The sequence below is a fragment of the Neovison vison genome, chromosome 12, assembly GCF_020171115.1.
Source record: "Neovison vison isolate M4711 chromosome 12, ASM_NN_V1, whole genome shotgun sequence".
Classification (NCBI taxonomy): domain Eukaryota; kingdom Metazoa; phylum Chordata; class Mammalia; order Carnivora; family Mustelidae; genus Neogale; species Neogale vison.
The window spans coordinates 84,143,880-84,160,457 of NC_058102.1; the positions used below are offsets into that span (position 1 = coordinate 84,143,880).

Below are 16,578 nucleotides of genomic sequence, written 5' to 3' on the forward strand. Positions count from 1 at the left end.
GGCCCTAGGGAGTCAGGAGAGACAACAAATCCAGGAGGGAAGCACCTGGCTTGGCTGTGAAGAGGTCCCCCCCCCCCGCCCGCTTCTCTGGGCACTGGGGAACTGCTCTCCAACATTCCAACACCAGGGTTGTCCCAGGGATTCTGATTTGACTAAGAAACTGCCCCAGGCATCAGCCAATCCAGATATCCTCCTGGTTTTCCACTTACTGGTTGGGTGGCCCTTGACTTGTTATCTAACCTTTCTGAGCCTCAGTATTCTCATCTGTAAAGTGGGAATAATAAGGTTACTGTGAAACTCAAAGATGATACTATCTAAGAGAATGCTTTGGAAGATAACAAGGAAATGATGATCACAGAAGTCAGGAGACAGTTCCCTCTGGGGCGGAGGGGTGGGGCTGATGAGGACACAGGACTTCCGGGGTGCTGATGGTTCTCTATTTCTCTACCTGGCCTGTGGAAACATGAGTGTATGATTTAAATTATTTATTAAACTCTACATATATGTTTAATAGAAATCTTACTTTTCTTACTAAGGAAAAAATGCTTTGCAAAGTTTCGTGTTCTGCATAAACATACAATTGTATTAGGAAGTACAAATTCCCATTTGTTCTCCCTGAGCAGCCTCTGGGACTTGAAATTTTGCTGTGGTCCAAGTTAGCCAGAGGTAAGGATCACCTAATATATTGTAGCTATTTCAGTTATAAGTTTAGACCTGTGTTGTCTTCCTCGCCAGGGGAGGCCTGAGGGCAGACGTGCCTCTAGGGTGTACATGATTAGGGGAGACGCCTCGAAGACAGCTGTCACTCCACTCACAGTCCTGAGCCAGCTCTTCCCCATGGGACCTTGCCCCTGCAGACTGCTGAGCAATGCGGGCACATCCTCCCACCCAGACTTCCTGGCCAGAGTAATCCTCACTCCGCAAAGAGCAAAGCCCTTGAAACCCGGACGCCTACTCTCCACCCCCACCCACCACCCCTTACTCCTCAACAGCCCAGTCACTTTCTTGGTCCTCAGGCCCAGCCATTTCCTGTTCTCGCCTGAAAAGTCAGCTCCCCCCCTCCCAATTCCCAGCCTCTCCTACTCCTGCTCCTTGCTCCCAAGACTGTAAGGCACTCTGCTCCTCCCACAACAGCTCCTCAAGGCCCCAGAGCCCAGTCTGTACAGGGCTGGGCTGTCCTTACGGGCTGTGACTCCAGTGGAGGGAGCCCTCAGGAGGACCTGGCGTGGAGGGCAGGACCTCCCTGCCCACCCAGGCCCGAGACCCCATGTTCCGCCCCCATACACACACCCAATGGCACCAGGCATCCCTCAGGGCTGAGCCCACCCTGCCATCAGAGGCCACAGGAATTTCCTTGTGGGTCTGGCCAGGGCCACTGCCTAGTGGCCGTCAATTCCCTACCCCCACATCTGACTTGCTCCCTGTCTCTTTCTGACTTGGCTTCTGTTCGACTCTATGATTTACTCTCTCTGCCTGAATCCCTGAGTTTCTGTGGGTCTCTGTCTCAGCAATCCTCCCCAGCCAGCACAGGGGCAGAGCGAAACTTCCATCCGTGTGGGGGGCAGCCCATGGCCCCTGCTCCTGGCCCTTGGCCTGGGCCTCTGCCAGCTGGGAAGGTGGTCTCTGGCTGATCCCTCCCTACCACCCCCCGCCCAGTGGGGAGGTGACTAAGGTGAAATGAAGGTTTTGGAAAAGAGCCCGCAGGGCCTCAGAGGCAGAGGAGAATGGAGAGGGGAGAGGCCACTGATAAAGCTGGAGTTGCAGGAGGATGGCACGGAAGTTGCAAGTTGTGGAGCACGGGGTGTTGTGGGGGAATGAGAAGCCCCCGAGGGAATGGGGGGCTCTCTGAGATATTGTGTCATCAAGGCTGAGAAGGAAATCGAGCTCTGGAGAAAAACAGGTCTTGGGTGAAATAAAGTCAGGTTTCAGGGATAGGTGCTGATAATAAGTTCTTTTCAGTGTCTAACCTCAATCCTGCCTGCTGCAGAGCAACTCTTTCTGTCTGTTTACTTCTTGCATCTTCAGAGTTCATGCAAGCCATAAGGTGAAAGCCGACGCAAGAGATGCTTGTGAGTGGCAGTGAGGTTCTCTCCTCAGCCTGGGGAGCCACCAGGGTGTCCCCTCCTACCCCCAGTTACCTGATAGCTCCCCAGCCCTTGGCATGACCTGGAGACTGAGCTGTGGGCAGTGGCAGCTTCAAGTCACTTAGACAATCTTCCTTTCACTAGTTTATTTATTATTCTTTTCCCGCCTCTCCACCCCTTCCCCACCAGCTGCTTAAAATATTTTTTCAAACAGAAAAATCCAACCACAGCTGGAAACCAACCCTAAAGTTAGTGGGGATTGTGGGAGCTGCCAGGGAAAGTTGCCGGAGTTGGGGCGGGGCTGTGAGAGGAAGGGCCCCAGCCACGGAGACAACCTTGCTCTGCAGGGGACCCGGTGGCAGACCACGGAGAGGGCATTTGGGTCCCATCATTGCTCCACAAACAGTCTGCAAGGACCCACTGTGGGGGGGTGACACAAATTGGCTTAAGTAAAAGAGGGGGACCCTCCCCTCAAGGAGCTGTGGGCTTAAGGAGAAGGTAGGGCACCCAGAGGAGCATACCAATGACAACAGCCTCCACTGAGACAGGATTTCCTATGCAGAAGGTGCTGGTCTAAGCACTTCACATGCATCCACTCACTCAAAGTCTTATCAATCCTGTGAGGAAGGTACTATTGTTCTCTCCATTTCATGGAGGAACAGACTGAGGCACGCGGAAGTTAGGGAACTCACACACCACCATACGGCTGGTATAGGAGTCGGGCTCTATGCCCAGGGGGTTCCAGAATCCAAGCTCTCAGTCACTGAGGGCTAGGCTGCCTCTCCAGGATCACACAAGTGGAGAGAAGTATAAACAAATTAACATGAGATGGTCCCTGACAGGGGGTTAGGACAGAAGTGCTTCATGGAGGAAGTAACATATGTTCCTTCTGGAAGGAGAACAGGGATTGAGGGACTAAGCTCAGTGGCAGGGCCACAACCCTAAGAGCAGAGAAAGCGGAGGCAGGATCAGACACAGAAACAAGACCCAAGAGGCCCAGCTCCCAAAGTGTGGAGCCCATCACGCAAGGGGCTGTCCTCACAGCAGCCCAGTACTGAGAGGAGAGGGATGCCAGGCCACCATTGTGGACAGTGATCCGGATTCATGGTCTGTCCCTCCAGCACCCTCGGCTGCCTCTCCCCTCCACACCTCCCTTACCCGCCCAGTTCTCTCACTCTCACTCTTTGTACTGTCCCCTTGTCTGTAAGGAGGGCTGAAAGACAAAACAAGAATACTCAAAAACTCTTTTTTATACAAATGTTTGGGGCAATTTAATTTAGACAAAAATCACCAACCTATCTTGGTCGGGATGGATGGCTCACTAGAGTGAACACACAGCCGTGTGGCCCAAAGACCCCAAGAGATAGGAAGGTGGGTCATTGGACCAGATGCTTCTCCCTGCCCTGCCTCTACTTGTCTCTGAGACTTTTACCAGGTCGCTTGGCTTCTCTGGGCCTCAGTTCTGTCCCTGGATCTGTCTGGTGTGCTCCCTTTCGGATTCAAAAGTCCCATGATCTGAGAGTCCTCTGAGTCCTACTGGGTTCTCTTCTCCACACCTATGGACTTGGAATGACCAGTTCGGGGGATGCTCAAAGCTAAGGCAAAGATGGTGACAATACTGCCAGGACACCGGTCTAGCTATTCTCCAGTATGCCTTCAACTGTAAGCTTCTGAGGGCCAGTGGATAGGGCATCATAATCTTGATGATGGCTCTGATTTATTGAATGCTTACTACCTGACAGGCACTCTCCTAAGAGGCTGTCAGGGAATAACTTATTCCATCATTTTTTTTTTAAAGATTTTATTTGACAGACAGAGATCACAAGTAGGCAGAGAAGCAGGCTGAAAGAGAGAGAGGAAGAAGCAGGCTCTCTGCCGAGCAGAAAGCCCGATGCGGGACTCGATCCCAGGACTCTGGGATCATGACCTGAGCCGAAGGCAGAGGCTTAACACACTGAGCCACCCAGGTGCCCTTATTCCATCATTTTAACAATGTTACTCATGAGGAGCCTGAGGCACAGAAGGGGTTAAGGTCAATGCCCAAGGTCACAGAGCCGGGAGAGGCTGAGTCAGGATTCCCATGCAGCCATCTGGCTCTAGAAGCCACTGGAAGGAGGCAGGTGCAGGGCTTCCACAAAGGACAGGGGAGCACTTGGAGGGCAGGGACTATGTCCTGTTTGTCACTGTCTCCTGGGCCTGGACTCCCTGAAAGATTGGGTTGGCCTTGACTGGTATAGGGTAGAGCCAGGAGACAGAGCTGTGAGTTCTAACAAGTTGCTAGTGTTCAGGAAATTTGTGCAGACTAGCTGCCTCCACGCCCATGATGTGAGGGCCTCTGGGCCCATTCCCAGGTCTGAACCAGTTAGGCTCTGACCATAGCCACCAGCTGCAGGTCCTTAACTGTCCCAGGATGAGCTGCCCTTGGGCGCCTCCAGATCCCAGGAGCGGGCTGCTTCCTGTCCCACCAGGCAAGGGCTGGCCAGCCAGTCCCCAGGCCTGCTGCTGCAGTAACCCAGCTTTGTGTGGGCTCCTTCCTTTAGAAGCTGACCGCCTCCTTCTGTGGAGGGGAACAACCCAAACCTCTGCAGGTTTTAAGGCTGAGCCTCAAGGGGAAGAGAACTTCCCCGCGTGGAGGCCTCGGGTGCTGGGCCTCCCCCGCCCCCTGGCGGAAGGAACAGAGCTGTGCCCGGGCCTGTACTGCCACTTAAGTCCAGCCTTCCCTCGCCTCTGCTGCCCTCTGTCCTCTCTCCTCCTGCCTCTAGTCATTCACCATGACTGCACGGCCACTGGGTACCAAGCACGTGCCAAGAGATGGGGACACAGAATGTGTCCTGTGACTATGACACTGTCCCTGCCCTAAGGTGCTCCCCACCCCACTCATTCATCCAAATCACTCAACAAAATATTTAGGGAGCTCCTACTCTCTGCCAGGCTTTTTTCTAGGCTCCAGGGACACCATCCCTGCCCTTGGGGGAGTTTGCAGTCTATCAGGACATCCACCCTGGTTCAGAAGGCAGTTACCATATAGCGGGGAGAGCCCAGGGGCTGGAGACGAGTACAGCTAACTGGTGGGACGGTGCTGCACTGATGCTGAGGGGGCATGTGTACAGGGATGGGGATGGCAGGAGATCAGTGTGCAGGAAGACTGCTGAGTGGCATCTGGGCGAGGCTTGCATGGCTGTGTAGGATCTCTCTGGGTGCAGGAAATGGGGCGTGGAGTGGGGTGGGGCAGGGAGAAAAGAATGTCCTACACAGAGAGGACAGAACGAGCAAGCAAATACACAGTCAGCGTGTTTAGGGAGTTGCAAATAGTCTTCTGTGGTTGGAGTGTGTGGTGAGTGGGAAGAAAGCAGCACGAGAGTGGAAGGGGCCTTGCAAGCTTTGGAAGGGGTTTGGGTCTTTTCCCAAAGCCTGCTAGGAGCCTCTGAAGGTTTTAAGAAGCAGCGTGATAGGATTTCCATTTGCATTTTATTAAAGGACTACAAGACTAGCCCACTCCCTCAATGGAGCCTGGAGGAAGAGCCCGAAGGGCAGGTGGCCGTAGATGGAGTGGTGTTTGTATTCCAGCTGTGGGACACTGGGCAGGATGCTTCACCTCTCTGAGCCACGGAGGAACCCATCCATTAAATGGGGGTGTTGTTGAGAGAACTGAATGTGAAGCTAGTGCCTACTACAGTGCCTGACACGTAACAGATACTCAGGGAACTATTACTTTTTTTTAAGCGGGAAACCTACTAAGAAGGCTGTTGTATTGCCTTGGCAACAGATGGGACAAGGCCCCACTGTAGATGCAGAGGAGAAGACACCAAAAGCTCTTTTGGACAGTTGACTTTTGGGATGGGGTCGAGTGTGGATTTTGTTTTTCTCAAATCCTCTTGAAGCTCACCTCTACCATCTGTCCTCAGGTTCTGCCCTGTGGCTCCCTCACTCCTCACCCACAGCTTTCACTGCCTGCTTTGCACGGAATATCCCCTCATTCACAGCTTGTCCCTCTTCCATGCGTGCGGTGGGTCTCAGAGGCTACTGGGTGGGGGCGGAGGCATAATGCCCAGCACAGCTGCACAGCAGACAAGAGTTTAACTGCAGTTTCTGACAACAGCCAGGTGTGGATCTGTTTGGCCATGAGGTTTGTCCCTGAGGCTGGCACAGGTGGGGAGAGAGGCAGTGCTGGGGAAGGTTAATGAGGAAGACTGGCTGACCCTTGCTCAGGTTCCCTCCAGCACTCACTGAGTTCAAACCCAGCACATCCACCCTTGGCTTCCCCAGTTCCCCAGCCTAGGCAACTTCCTCCCACACCTGGCCTGCGGGTGTCAGCTCCCCACACAGTTCCCATTCAGGAGGTCCAGAACTTCCAGGAGGGGATGCCCAGGGGCGACAAGTCCCGTAGGGGTGGAAGCCGCATGGGGTATATCACATGTGTATAGCGGACACACAGGTTTGACTCACCATGCGTGTTTCCCGGAGGCTGTCAGCAGCGGAGGGGCTCTTGGCATTCACTAAGGCCCAAGGCCCCCACAGCCATCATGCAGGCCCTGGGAACAGTTGTTACCAGTGTTCAAGGGCCAGGAATTTGTCTCCTCAGTCTGCAAGTCCCCCTACAAGAGAATCTGGTTCTGGTGTTTGTGTTAAGACGTTAGCTTGTGGGGCGCCTGGGGTGCCTCTTCCTTCGGCTCAGGTTGTGATCTCAGGATCCTGGGATCAAGCCCCACATCAGGCTCTCTGCTCAGCGGGGACCCTGCTTCCCCCCTCTCTCTCTGCCTGCCTCTTTGACTACTTGTGATCTCTGTCTATCAAATAAATAAATAAAATCTTAAAAAAAAAAAAAAAAAGACGTTAGCTTGTGTTTTGGTTTTCCCTATATGACAGTCCTGCCTTCCAAAGAGATAACAGTCCTTTGGGTTTCTTTGATGTCTGTGGGGGTGGAAATCGTTCTTAAAGGATTGCTTTAAACAAATGTCCTCTACTGTCTTTATTCAAGGGCTCAGCTCACTGGAGAGATGACACCGGGTGTTCTTGAAGTGCCACTGAGGAGAGGGGGAACCATGGGGAGAGCAGGGAGAGATGTGGGAAAGGGATCCTGCTGGAAGGTCTGTGAGGATTTGAGACCCCAGCCCTGGCATTGCCATAGGGAATGGCTGCACTATGCCTCAGGCCTGCTGGTCCCTGGGCACCAGCTCTGCCAGCCCAGGCAAAGACACCCCGGCCCCAGGAAAGCAGTTACATCCCCCAAACCACAGGCCTGTGGCGCACTGTACGAGGATGAGAGAACGTGACATGGTGGTGGCCTGTTTCCTGGGCTCATAGAAGCAAGTGCCGACTCTTTCACATAACTTCAAGCAAGCTCACTTGTGTGTGGAATAAAGGGAGCAGAATGAAGACCCACCAAAAGGGAGAAGAATGAAGCGCTCCCAGCTCTACACCCTCAGCCTCTGTGTCAGTGCAGAGGGACGCTGCCAGAGTCCCAAACGCTCCCCTGTACGGTCCGGGCCCAGGATGTCGGGGGTTAGGGGGGTGGTTCGGAGCAGAGCAGAGCCAGTCCCCTGCCTCCGCCTCTCTCTTGGGGCCTCTCCTGCTCTCGGCATGGGTAGCCAGGGCTACCTAGAGCACATGGAGACATGGAAGAGGCTGGGCATGCGGGGATCCCCAGCTGGCCCTGCTCTGCCCTGGCCCACCCGGAGCGCCCCAGTGAGCTCATGTCTACAGTAACCTCACGGCTCATAACCAGGATGGTGAGACAAAGCTGGAAGGCAGGCAAAGGTGAGAAGTGATGGGTGTCTCCTCAGGAATGTGCTGCCCAATTAAAACCGCCTCCCGGATGGCACAGGCTGATGCTGGGATTACTCCCTCAGGCTGTGCCGGTCAGCCTTCAGGCTGAGCCATTCCGCAAACATTTACTGACGGCCTACTATGCAGGTGTTGAGCTGGGTGCTGGGGAGACAAGGAGATACGAGAGCCACAATGGAGAACATAGTCTATCTGTACCAGGCCCACTTTGGAAGCTGACTGTGAGAAAGTCTCAGGGGTTCTGCTGATTAAGTCCCCAGGGCCCCTTCACAGCCCCTACCCACCCGAAGTCCTTTCTACCCTTACCACAGGCCCAAGTGCTTGGCCCATTCCCTCCCATCCATTCCCTTCCACAGCCCTCCATCTTCCTTTGGTCTCCCCCTCCTCTTAAGCTGGTGTAAATCAGGCTGCTGCCTCTTCAGTGTCCCTGCAACTGGGACAGCTGGGGCCTTCTGTAAGGTCCATCTGTAGTGTGGACATCAGTCCTTGGCAGGGTTCCAACAGAGGCCTCAAGGTGAGGTAACACCGGGTGACAAGAGGGTGGGCTCATTCCCCAGATTCCCCAGGTAAATTCCCTAAGAGAAGTGGGTCCTCAGATTAGAAAGCTGAACTTGGGAGAAAGGCCTCATACAGGAAAGAGGCCTCCCTCCTACTAAGGGCAGTTGTTAGAAGAGGATAGAAACCTAAACATGGCCTCTGTAGTGTGTGATTAAAGCCATCACAGGCTTTACCCTTAGCTAGGTCTGTGTCTGTATCTTTTATTTTTTTTCAAGACTTTATTTATTTATTTGACAGAGAGAGATCACAAGTAGGCAGAGAAGCAGACAGAAAGGAGGAAGCAGGCTTCCCGCCGGGCAAAGAGCCCGATGAGGGGCTCGATCCCAGGCCCCCAGGATCATGACCTGAGCCGAAGGCAGAGGCTTAACCCACTGAGCCACCCAGATGCCCCTGTGTCTGTATCTTTTAAGATTAAATCCCACAGAGAGAGACACGCCACAAAACACAGTTTTGGTGAGGAATGGTTATCTTTCTCATGTAATAAGAAGTCATAAGATAGGTAGTCCAGGGCCTGAATGTGGCTCCAAATGCCACAGGAACTGAGGCTCCTTGTATGCTCCTACCCAGCCTCCTGCAACATGCATTTCTTGCCTTGTGGTCACAGGACGGCTGCCCTCTCTCCAACATTAAGTCCAAATTACAAACACGAAGAAGATGGTTGAAGGACCAGTTGAGTCTCTGCCCCTTTTTTTTAAGGAGCTTTCCAGGGAGCGCCAGGCAACCTCTGCTTATATCTCATTGGCTCAAACTGAGTCACATGTCAAGAAAGGCAGAGAGATGTATTTTTAACTGAGACTATCATTGTCCCAAACACAGTAAGATTTGTATAAATAAAGAATATAAGTTAGTATAGAGCTTGCAAAGAGAGAGGTGGAGACCAGATTTCAGGAAAGAGAAGGTACAGGCTGGGAGGTAGAAAAAGAGGAACAATGGTTCCTTGTTGCTTCTGATAAACATTCTTTGCTTGACCAAACTTTAGTCAGGTTCCTAAAACTTCTTATAGGCCCATCTGTGTGCTTATTGCAGAATCCAGTTTTTGCAAGAACTCCCAACTCTGGATACTTGATCATTCCACCACCCCCCAGGTGATGTCTGATCACTCTGGCCTTTCTTCAGCAAGAATCCTCTCAGGTCAGTTTAGCCAGAATTCTTATTACCTTTGAAGTTTCCTCTTAGTAATTTTCCATGCACTGACCCCCACTCTGCACCTTGGCTCTGAATTCCTACTTGCTCATGTTGTACTCAGAGCTGTGCCCGATCCCTTCCCCCCACAGCAAGTCCGAACTGCGTCTGTCCTTATACCCATTGCCATGGCCCCCTTTAGTAAAGTCCGCCTTATGGTCTTTCCAAGTGTCATTCACTATGTCTTTTCCAGCTCTTCTTACTCGAAAGGCTCAGTGGACCGACTGTGACCAGCAGTTGGGCAGGGGGCTAGACAACAGGAGCACACCGCCTTCCCCACATAATGAGGAAAGAGATACAGAGGTGGCGGACCTCGGAGGTCGCCAGCTTCACTCCCCATTGCCGCTCAGATGAGAATCTCTCCTTTCTCCAGCATCATCTTAAGCAATGTCACCTGCTTAATGTCTGCCCTCTGCTGCAGGTTAAGCGTAACCTGGTAGTCCGTACAAAGAAACCCACCCTTTTATTTTTTAAAAGATTTTATTTATTTGACAAAGAGAGAAAGAGAGCACAAGCAGGGAGAGAACCCACCCTTTTAAAAGTGTTCTCTAACCTCTTCCGTGCATGCCTTCGTGTGTGTGGACGACTAGCGACGGCGACGCCTAAAAGCCGCAGAATGGCAGTTTCCATGTCTTCTAAGCATCTTTACACCCTCAGCGTCCACACTGCCCCTGTGCTCAAACAGCAGTTGAGAATGGCTTTGGCAGCTGCAGGCTCCTTCCTCGTTCCCAGGCCGAGGCAACGCACCTCCGGACACTTGACTCAGGCACCTTTCAGCCTTTCTGAGGAAGCGGTGCGTCTCCCTCTCTCCCAGCCCGCCCTCTCTCCCCTAGTCTGCTCCGGGAGCCGCTCTCCACCGCCCCCTGCCAGCTGGGTTCCGAAGAGCGCATGCGCGAGCGTAAGCCGGCGTTTCCTCGCCCCCGCCCCCGCCCTCCCTCCACCTCCTTCCCGGCGCGGTAAGTCTTCCGGCGCGTGCGCAGCGAGTGCGGGCTGCTGCGAGGACTGAAGAGGCAAGTAAACCTGCCGGAGCGGGCAGGTAGCTGCGGGTGCGGCCCGGAGAGGAGCTGCCAGGAGTCGGCGCCCTGCAGGTCTGGGGACGTCGGCGTTCGCTCACGCCTTGGCGACTCTGGTGGGCCCGGAGCGTCACTCTGTCAGGGGGCGTGACCTGAGCCCGCCTCCCGGGACTGGGAGTGGAGGGGGATGGGGAGCTCCAAGGCCTGTTGTTGATTTGGGGCTTGTTTGTCCGGGAAGGTTTTCTCGAGGAGAGAGCACAGAGTTTGTAAATAGTGGACGGGAAGGGGCGAGGCTGGGACCTGGTGAGAGCTGGGGTGCGCCGAGTCCCCGGGCTGTGAGGAGCTGGGCCGGTTGGCGGAGGGGCTGCTGTTCCTCTGGATTTATGTAGCAGGTGGGAGGGAGGTGGGGAGCATTGCTACAAAATGATGATCCTGGTAGATCATCACGCGCAGGTGTTTGAAATCACGAACGGCAGTTTGGTCTTTTTTGTGTTTTCACTTTTCTCAGAGAAGCAGTTTGCTCTCTCCTGGCTCGGTGGGGCCACTAACCTGCATTCGCTTGCCTCTCTATGCCCTAGGACATGACACAAGTTCCACATCCCAGCTATGGGGTCCCAGCATTCCACCTCTGCTCGCCCCTCTTACTGCAAGCGAAAGAAAGAGAACAGGGAGGATCTGCTGGCCGACAGGGAGCAGGAAGAAGCCATTGCTCAGTTTCCATATGTGGAGTTCACCGGTCGAGATAGCATCACCTGTCTCACGTGCCAGGGGACAGGCTACATTCCGACAGGTGAGAGGCTTTGGTAATCATGGGAAGGATTCCCAAGGTACGCACAGGGCTTCTTCCATCTCCCAGGCAGAGCTTTGCTTCTAGGCAGTACTGTCATAGTCGGAGACCGTGCCCTGGACAGGAGCCAATTGAGCTGACTTGATAAATTTGGGTAGGTTCCACAACTTCTGTTGGCCTCCTTATATCTGAAAGCCTTTCTTCACTTCCACTCTTTTGTTCTTTGTTTCCTTGCTTTGGAACATTTAGTTTGCTTTACGCTGTGGGATCTGTTGACAGACCCATCTCTTTATTGCTCTCACTCATAAGGCCTGGCACAGCTTTGTAGGGGAACCATCTTGGAAGCTTCTTTTCAAGGAAGCAGGTAGTAAATCATTAACAGCCTAAGGTCTGGAAATATTTCAAGCGGGGAGAGAAAAACAGATGCTCAGGAGTGGCGCCTCCACTAAGGACAAGATCATCTGTCACTAAGTTGGCCCTCAGAAAGCCTTAACACTTTAGATGGAGAGTCACAGGTGTTTGCAGCTGGTAAGAACCCTAGAAACTATCCACTTCATAGGACATGACGCCTTCCTGTGACACGTGAGGAGACAGTGGCCTAGGGAGGGAACAGCTACTTCCCCAAGGCCGTTCGGCAGCTCCGGGCCATGGGGTAATACTAGAACAGGAACCTAGATTGCTCAACCTCCATGTCACTGTCCTGGTAGGATTAATGTTTTGCAATTTATGGCACACTCTCTAGATTTGTTTCTTGTTCCTTAGGCCCAAAATGTGAAACCTGTATCACAGAAATGTCTAATTCCAGGCAAGCATGTGTGGCGGCAGGTTGATGTGCGACATAAAGGAGAGTGGCGTTAGCGCGTGGGATTTATTTTTATACCAAAATAATTGTTCGGTTCTTTCCTAGAACAAGTAAACGAGTTGGTGGCTTTGATCCCACACAGTGATCAGAGACTGCGCCCTCAGAGAACGTGAGTTTCATGCCTCTCACCTATCAATACTTACTTCTGTCCTTCTTTCCCTAGTCCCGTATATTTATGAGCACCAGCTAACTTTTTGAAAACTTTTATTATCTGTTCTTGTAAATTCTCCATTTCCTTTAATACTATGTGCTCAAGCAAGAGATCTCTGCCCCATCACAGTCTGGGGTTATGGAAACTACTAGAAACATTCCAAGGGCCAAGTGAAAGAGTTGACTTGGAAGGTTTTGGAGAAGAGGGGTATCATGGGAGGTGAAGAAATGTTTCTGTCCCCAGAGCTCCTCTCTTCAGCTTCTCTCCCCAGATGACAGATAGCATTCAAATGGGTGTTTTCAAAGGCTTCTCCCCACTCCACTCATTCCTCCCTGGTTTGTGGTTCCTGGTTCTTTGTACTTTCCCCTTCCCCTCATTCCTGGTTTTGCGTTTTATCTTAACTAACTGGACCTTGATATCTGACTGCCTATCTGGTTATGTGCTGTGTCATTCCAGCAAGCAGTACGTCCTCCTATCTGTCCTGCTCTGTCTCCTGGCATCTGGTTTGGTGGTTTTCTTCCTGTTTCCACATTCGGTCCTTGTGGATGATGACGGCATCAAAGTGGTGAAAGTCACATTTAATAAGCAGGACTCCCTTGTCATCCTTGCCATCACGGTAAGATGGAGGGCCTTGCTTCCCAGATGATGCACCTGCAAGTTTCGGACCCGGAACACTCATCCTTGTTTTCTCACTTGCCCTGATGCAGGCCACCCTGAAAATCAGGAACTCCAACTTCTACTCAGTGGCAGTGACCAGCCTGTCCAGCCAGGTTCAGTACATGAACACAGTGGTTGGCACATATGTGACCACTAATGTCTCCTTCATTCCACCTCGGAGCGAGCAACTGGTATGCTGTTCTCTTAGGGTCCTTGCTCCATGGGCTTCAGAGAGGAGGAGTAGGGGACTCAGGGATGCTGTAGCCTCATGACTTTGCTTTCCATTTCATTTGCATTGGTAGGAACTGTTTGGTGAGGAAGATCTGACATGCCCTGTAATTATGAGAAAGTAGGAGAAAAATCAGCATTTAAGTGTTAGGGGAACAAAAGAATTTGTAAGAGCAAACAATTCACTATAAATCAAGAAGAGGAGGTATTATAGTCTGAGGTCTGTTGGCCCCTCAGAAGGGAAGGGGTTGCAGACATTGTTAGAGGGACATAGTCTGTGTCAGGGACCATCTTGGGGAAGTATTTTATATGTGACAGGAGAATGCTCCCAGGTCTGTGGATTGCTGATAATAGTACTGTTCTGTGTCAGGCAGGCCTGCCTGGCCACAGACTGATGCTGGTGTCTTATTTTCAGGTGAATTTTACTGCGAAAGCTGAGATGGGAGGACCATTTTCTTATGTATAGTAAGGACAGTGTTTGTTCTCTATATGTGTGTTCTCTGCTGGATGAAGGGGATTCAGAGTGTACTCGTTGATTGGGGCCAGTCCTCTCTTAAGTCTCAGGCTTTGGCCTGTGGGTTCCCTAAGCTTTGGCCATCTTGAGGTTTATTTGGAGGATGTGTTGTTGGATAAATGACTGAGGTGCTGGAATTTCTAAGAGAACAGTAAGCCACCAGAAACATCTCCAAGCTCCAGCATTTCTGTGGTGGGTCTGAAAAAAAACAAAACGTATTATGTGGAAGGGTGCATGGACACTGTGGGGACTCCGAGCTAGTGAGCCTTGGCAGCACTTAGGTCAGAAGGGAAGGGGAGGGCAGGGGCCCCAGGTAGGGCTGACTACGTAACTCAGCACTCTTCTGATGATTCTTTTTCTTTTCTTTTTTCTCTTTTCCTTTTTTTTTTTAAACCAAACTCTCCCTGTTTGCTGTTCGGTAGCTTCTTCTGCACATTGCCTGATATCCTGGTGCACAATATAGTGATCTTCCTGCGGTACGTGGCTCTTCTCCCTGTCCCCTTGGCCTTTTGTGTTTGTGTCTGGACCATCAGGCTGTGTGACCCCACCACCTCTGCTCAGGAGGTGCTGTGTGAACCACAAGGCAGAGGCACCTAACCAAAGAGGGGACACCCAGTGCCTTACAGGCACAGATAGAGTAGACCCTTGGGTATCCCCTAGATGCAGTGTACAAATCACAAATCTCCAAATTCGGAGTTGGCAGCTAGAGCGTTTTCTCCATGAAGTTGGGTCTAGTTTTGTGATCCCTTTAGAATCCTAATGAGACTAGTAAAGAATTGAAAAGGTTCTCAAGGTGTAAGGACTGAGCATTTGGCCAGCTTGCTTTCTGTCCACACAAATTACCCTGTGTCATGGGTCTGCAGGGTCTGGCCTAGAATCTTGACCATGGAATCTACTGTTGAGAAGCACCTGCTGTGGGCGTGTGAAGTGTGAGGGTCTGGAGCAGAGTTTCTCAGCCTCAGCAAAGGATTCACAGTCTTTTGTTGTCAGGAACTGTCCTTTGCACAGCAAGACATTTTACAGCGTTCCGGGCCTCTGCTTGCTAAGTGCCAGGAACAGTCAACGCTTTCCCTTGCCCTCAGTTGTAACACCCCAGACAATGCCAGAAGTTTCCTGTGGGGTAAAATTGTCCTGAGTTTAGAATCGCTTCTTGAGAAAGTCACCTCGTGACGTAGCCTTTCTGTGAATGTATGAAATTCTGGTTTCCTGGTTACATAACCATGAAGATAATGCATCTGGGGCTCATGGATTTTGTTGCCTGAGCTTGCAAGAAGTTATTTAGGCAATTTTTCTTACTTTGTCTCAAAAATCGAATTTATTCTTTTTGGTTTTTTTTCCCCCCCAGAACTTCAGTGAAGATTTCATATATTGGCCACATGACCCAGAGCTCCTTGGAGACACATCACTATGTGGATTGTGGAGCAAATTCCACGGCTGTTTAGAAACTGCTCTTGGTTCTTCCATGGCAGCACCTGCCAGAAGAGACAACATCTGTTCCCAGGGCCTGAGTTTCATACCTACCCCAGGTGGTAGAAGTAGAGGAGAAGTTGTTTCTCTTAATCCCCAGCAGACATCCTCCTGCCACTTGCAGGGAGAACTCTCTGTGGCGCCACCTGTGTTTTTCAGAACCAGCAGAATCACTGCCCAGTGCCTAGCCTGTGCCCAGCAAATAGTAGGCACTCAGAGCGAGTTTGAAGAATTGAATTCTAGTCTTTTCAGCTGTTCTTGGGGCATTACACACTGAAACCCTACGGTGGTTCTAGGTTAGCAGACCGTGGAGTGACATGAAGGTTGGACTGTTCCGGCAGTCGCAGAATGGTCTCACTCATCTGCCCAGAAGAGGCAGCAGGGTGAGAACGTTTGAATACCTAAGAAAGCACAGACCGTTTAATAGGGGAAATTTTTGCACCTGTTCACAAATGCCTAGGAACTTCAAAACAAAACCCACAACTTTTTCCTGTAGAAAGCTACAATTGTTTTTACCAAGAGTCTATGTGAGGCTTGATTACCCTTCATCCATTGGCTGGAACATGGATTAAGGATTTGGTAGAAAAATAAACCGGCTTTTGATTCATCTGCGTCTCCTGATTACCTGAATGTCTTAGGAGCCACTTTGGGGGGACTAGAATAGTTGCCTGCTAAGCGGGTCAGCACAGGATGGGAGGGAGGAAAAGGAGCCTGACTGCCCTGTCCCCATGAGTTCCCCTCGGCCACAGCAGCCTTGCTTCTCTCTTCACCTGGCCCCCATGGTGACAGGCTGCCCCCCTGCTCTCCCAGGACAGAACGCTTCACTCTGTAGGTAGGGCAGATGCCTGCCTGGTGAAGCTTGCTTTCCTGTGGAGGAATAACTTGCTCCCCACCAATGGGATGTAGTGCTAAGAGGACATGGTCTGAGGCTGAAAGCTCCCTGATGGGTGGCCACCTTCTTGGCACCCAGAAAGTGGGCTGCAGCCCCATGACGGCAGCTAATCCCGTTGAGTAGCTTGAGCAGTTAGGTTTCAGAACTCGCTGAGCTGGGCTCCTGAACAAGCAACAGATGAAGGCAGGGAGTCTATTAGTTTTTGTTCCCATTCCTGTTACTCAATATTTGCCTTGTGATTTTTGCACTCTGAATCTTCTGACGATGCTTCAAGTTCATGACTGTTTGGCTGATGTTGACCGTAACTGAGTAACCCAAAACTGGGGGTTGAAAGTGGAGCTTCAGCACTCTCCCAGATCCTTCAGCGGTGTGTTTGGACGGGATAGTGATGTCTGTTGG

At 51.7% G+C, this 16,578-nt stretch overlaps 1 protein-coding gene across 5 annotated transcripts; it reads left to right on the forward strand.

Annotated features, from left to right (window-relative positions):
- Positions 1-10,558: 10,558 nt before the first annotated feature.
- Positions 10,559-15,894, forward strand: TMEM106C (transmembrane protein 106C). Of its 5 annotated transcripts, none has more exons than XM_044227947.1 (8): positions 10,559-10,618; positions 11,200-11,411; positions 12,316-12,379; positions 12,878-13,037; positions 13,129-13,269; positions 13,722-13,771; positions 14,243-14,296; positions 15,166-15,894. In XM_044227947.1, exons 2-8 carry the CDS (start codon positions 11,228-11,230, stop codon positions 15,260-15,262), a joined length of 750 nt encoding a protein of 249 aa, XP_044083882.1. In that variant the 5' UTR covers positions 10,559-10,618; positions 11,200-11,227; the 3' UTR covers positions 15,263-15,894. The 5 variants fall into 5 exon arrangements, with proteins under 5 accessions (XP_044083882.1, XP_044083880.1, XP_044083878.1 ...); XM_044227945.1 differs by having other exon boundaries at positions 10,578-10,737; XM_044227943.1 differs by having other exon boundaries at positions 10,578-10,696.
- Positions 15,895-16,578: the final 684 nt, after the last annotated feature.

What these genes read in the sequence shown, in the direction of transcription:
- TMEM106C (XM_044227947.1), top strand. Translation starts at nt 11,228, where the DNA reads ATGGGGTCCCAGCATTCCACCTCTGCTCGCCCCTCTTACTGCAAGCGA. An exon ending in AGACTGCGCCCTCAGAGAAC is followed by an intron (nt 12,380 to 12,877) that starts GTGAGTTTCATG and finishes GTGTCATTCCAG; the next exon opens with CAAGCAGTACGTCCTCCTAT. An exon ending in TTGTCATCCTTGCCATCACG is followed by an intron (nt 13,038 to 13,128) that starts GTAAGATGGAGG and finishes GCCCTGATGCAG; the next exon opens with GCCACCCTGAAAATCAGGAA.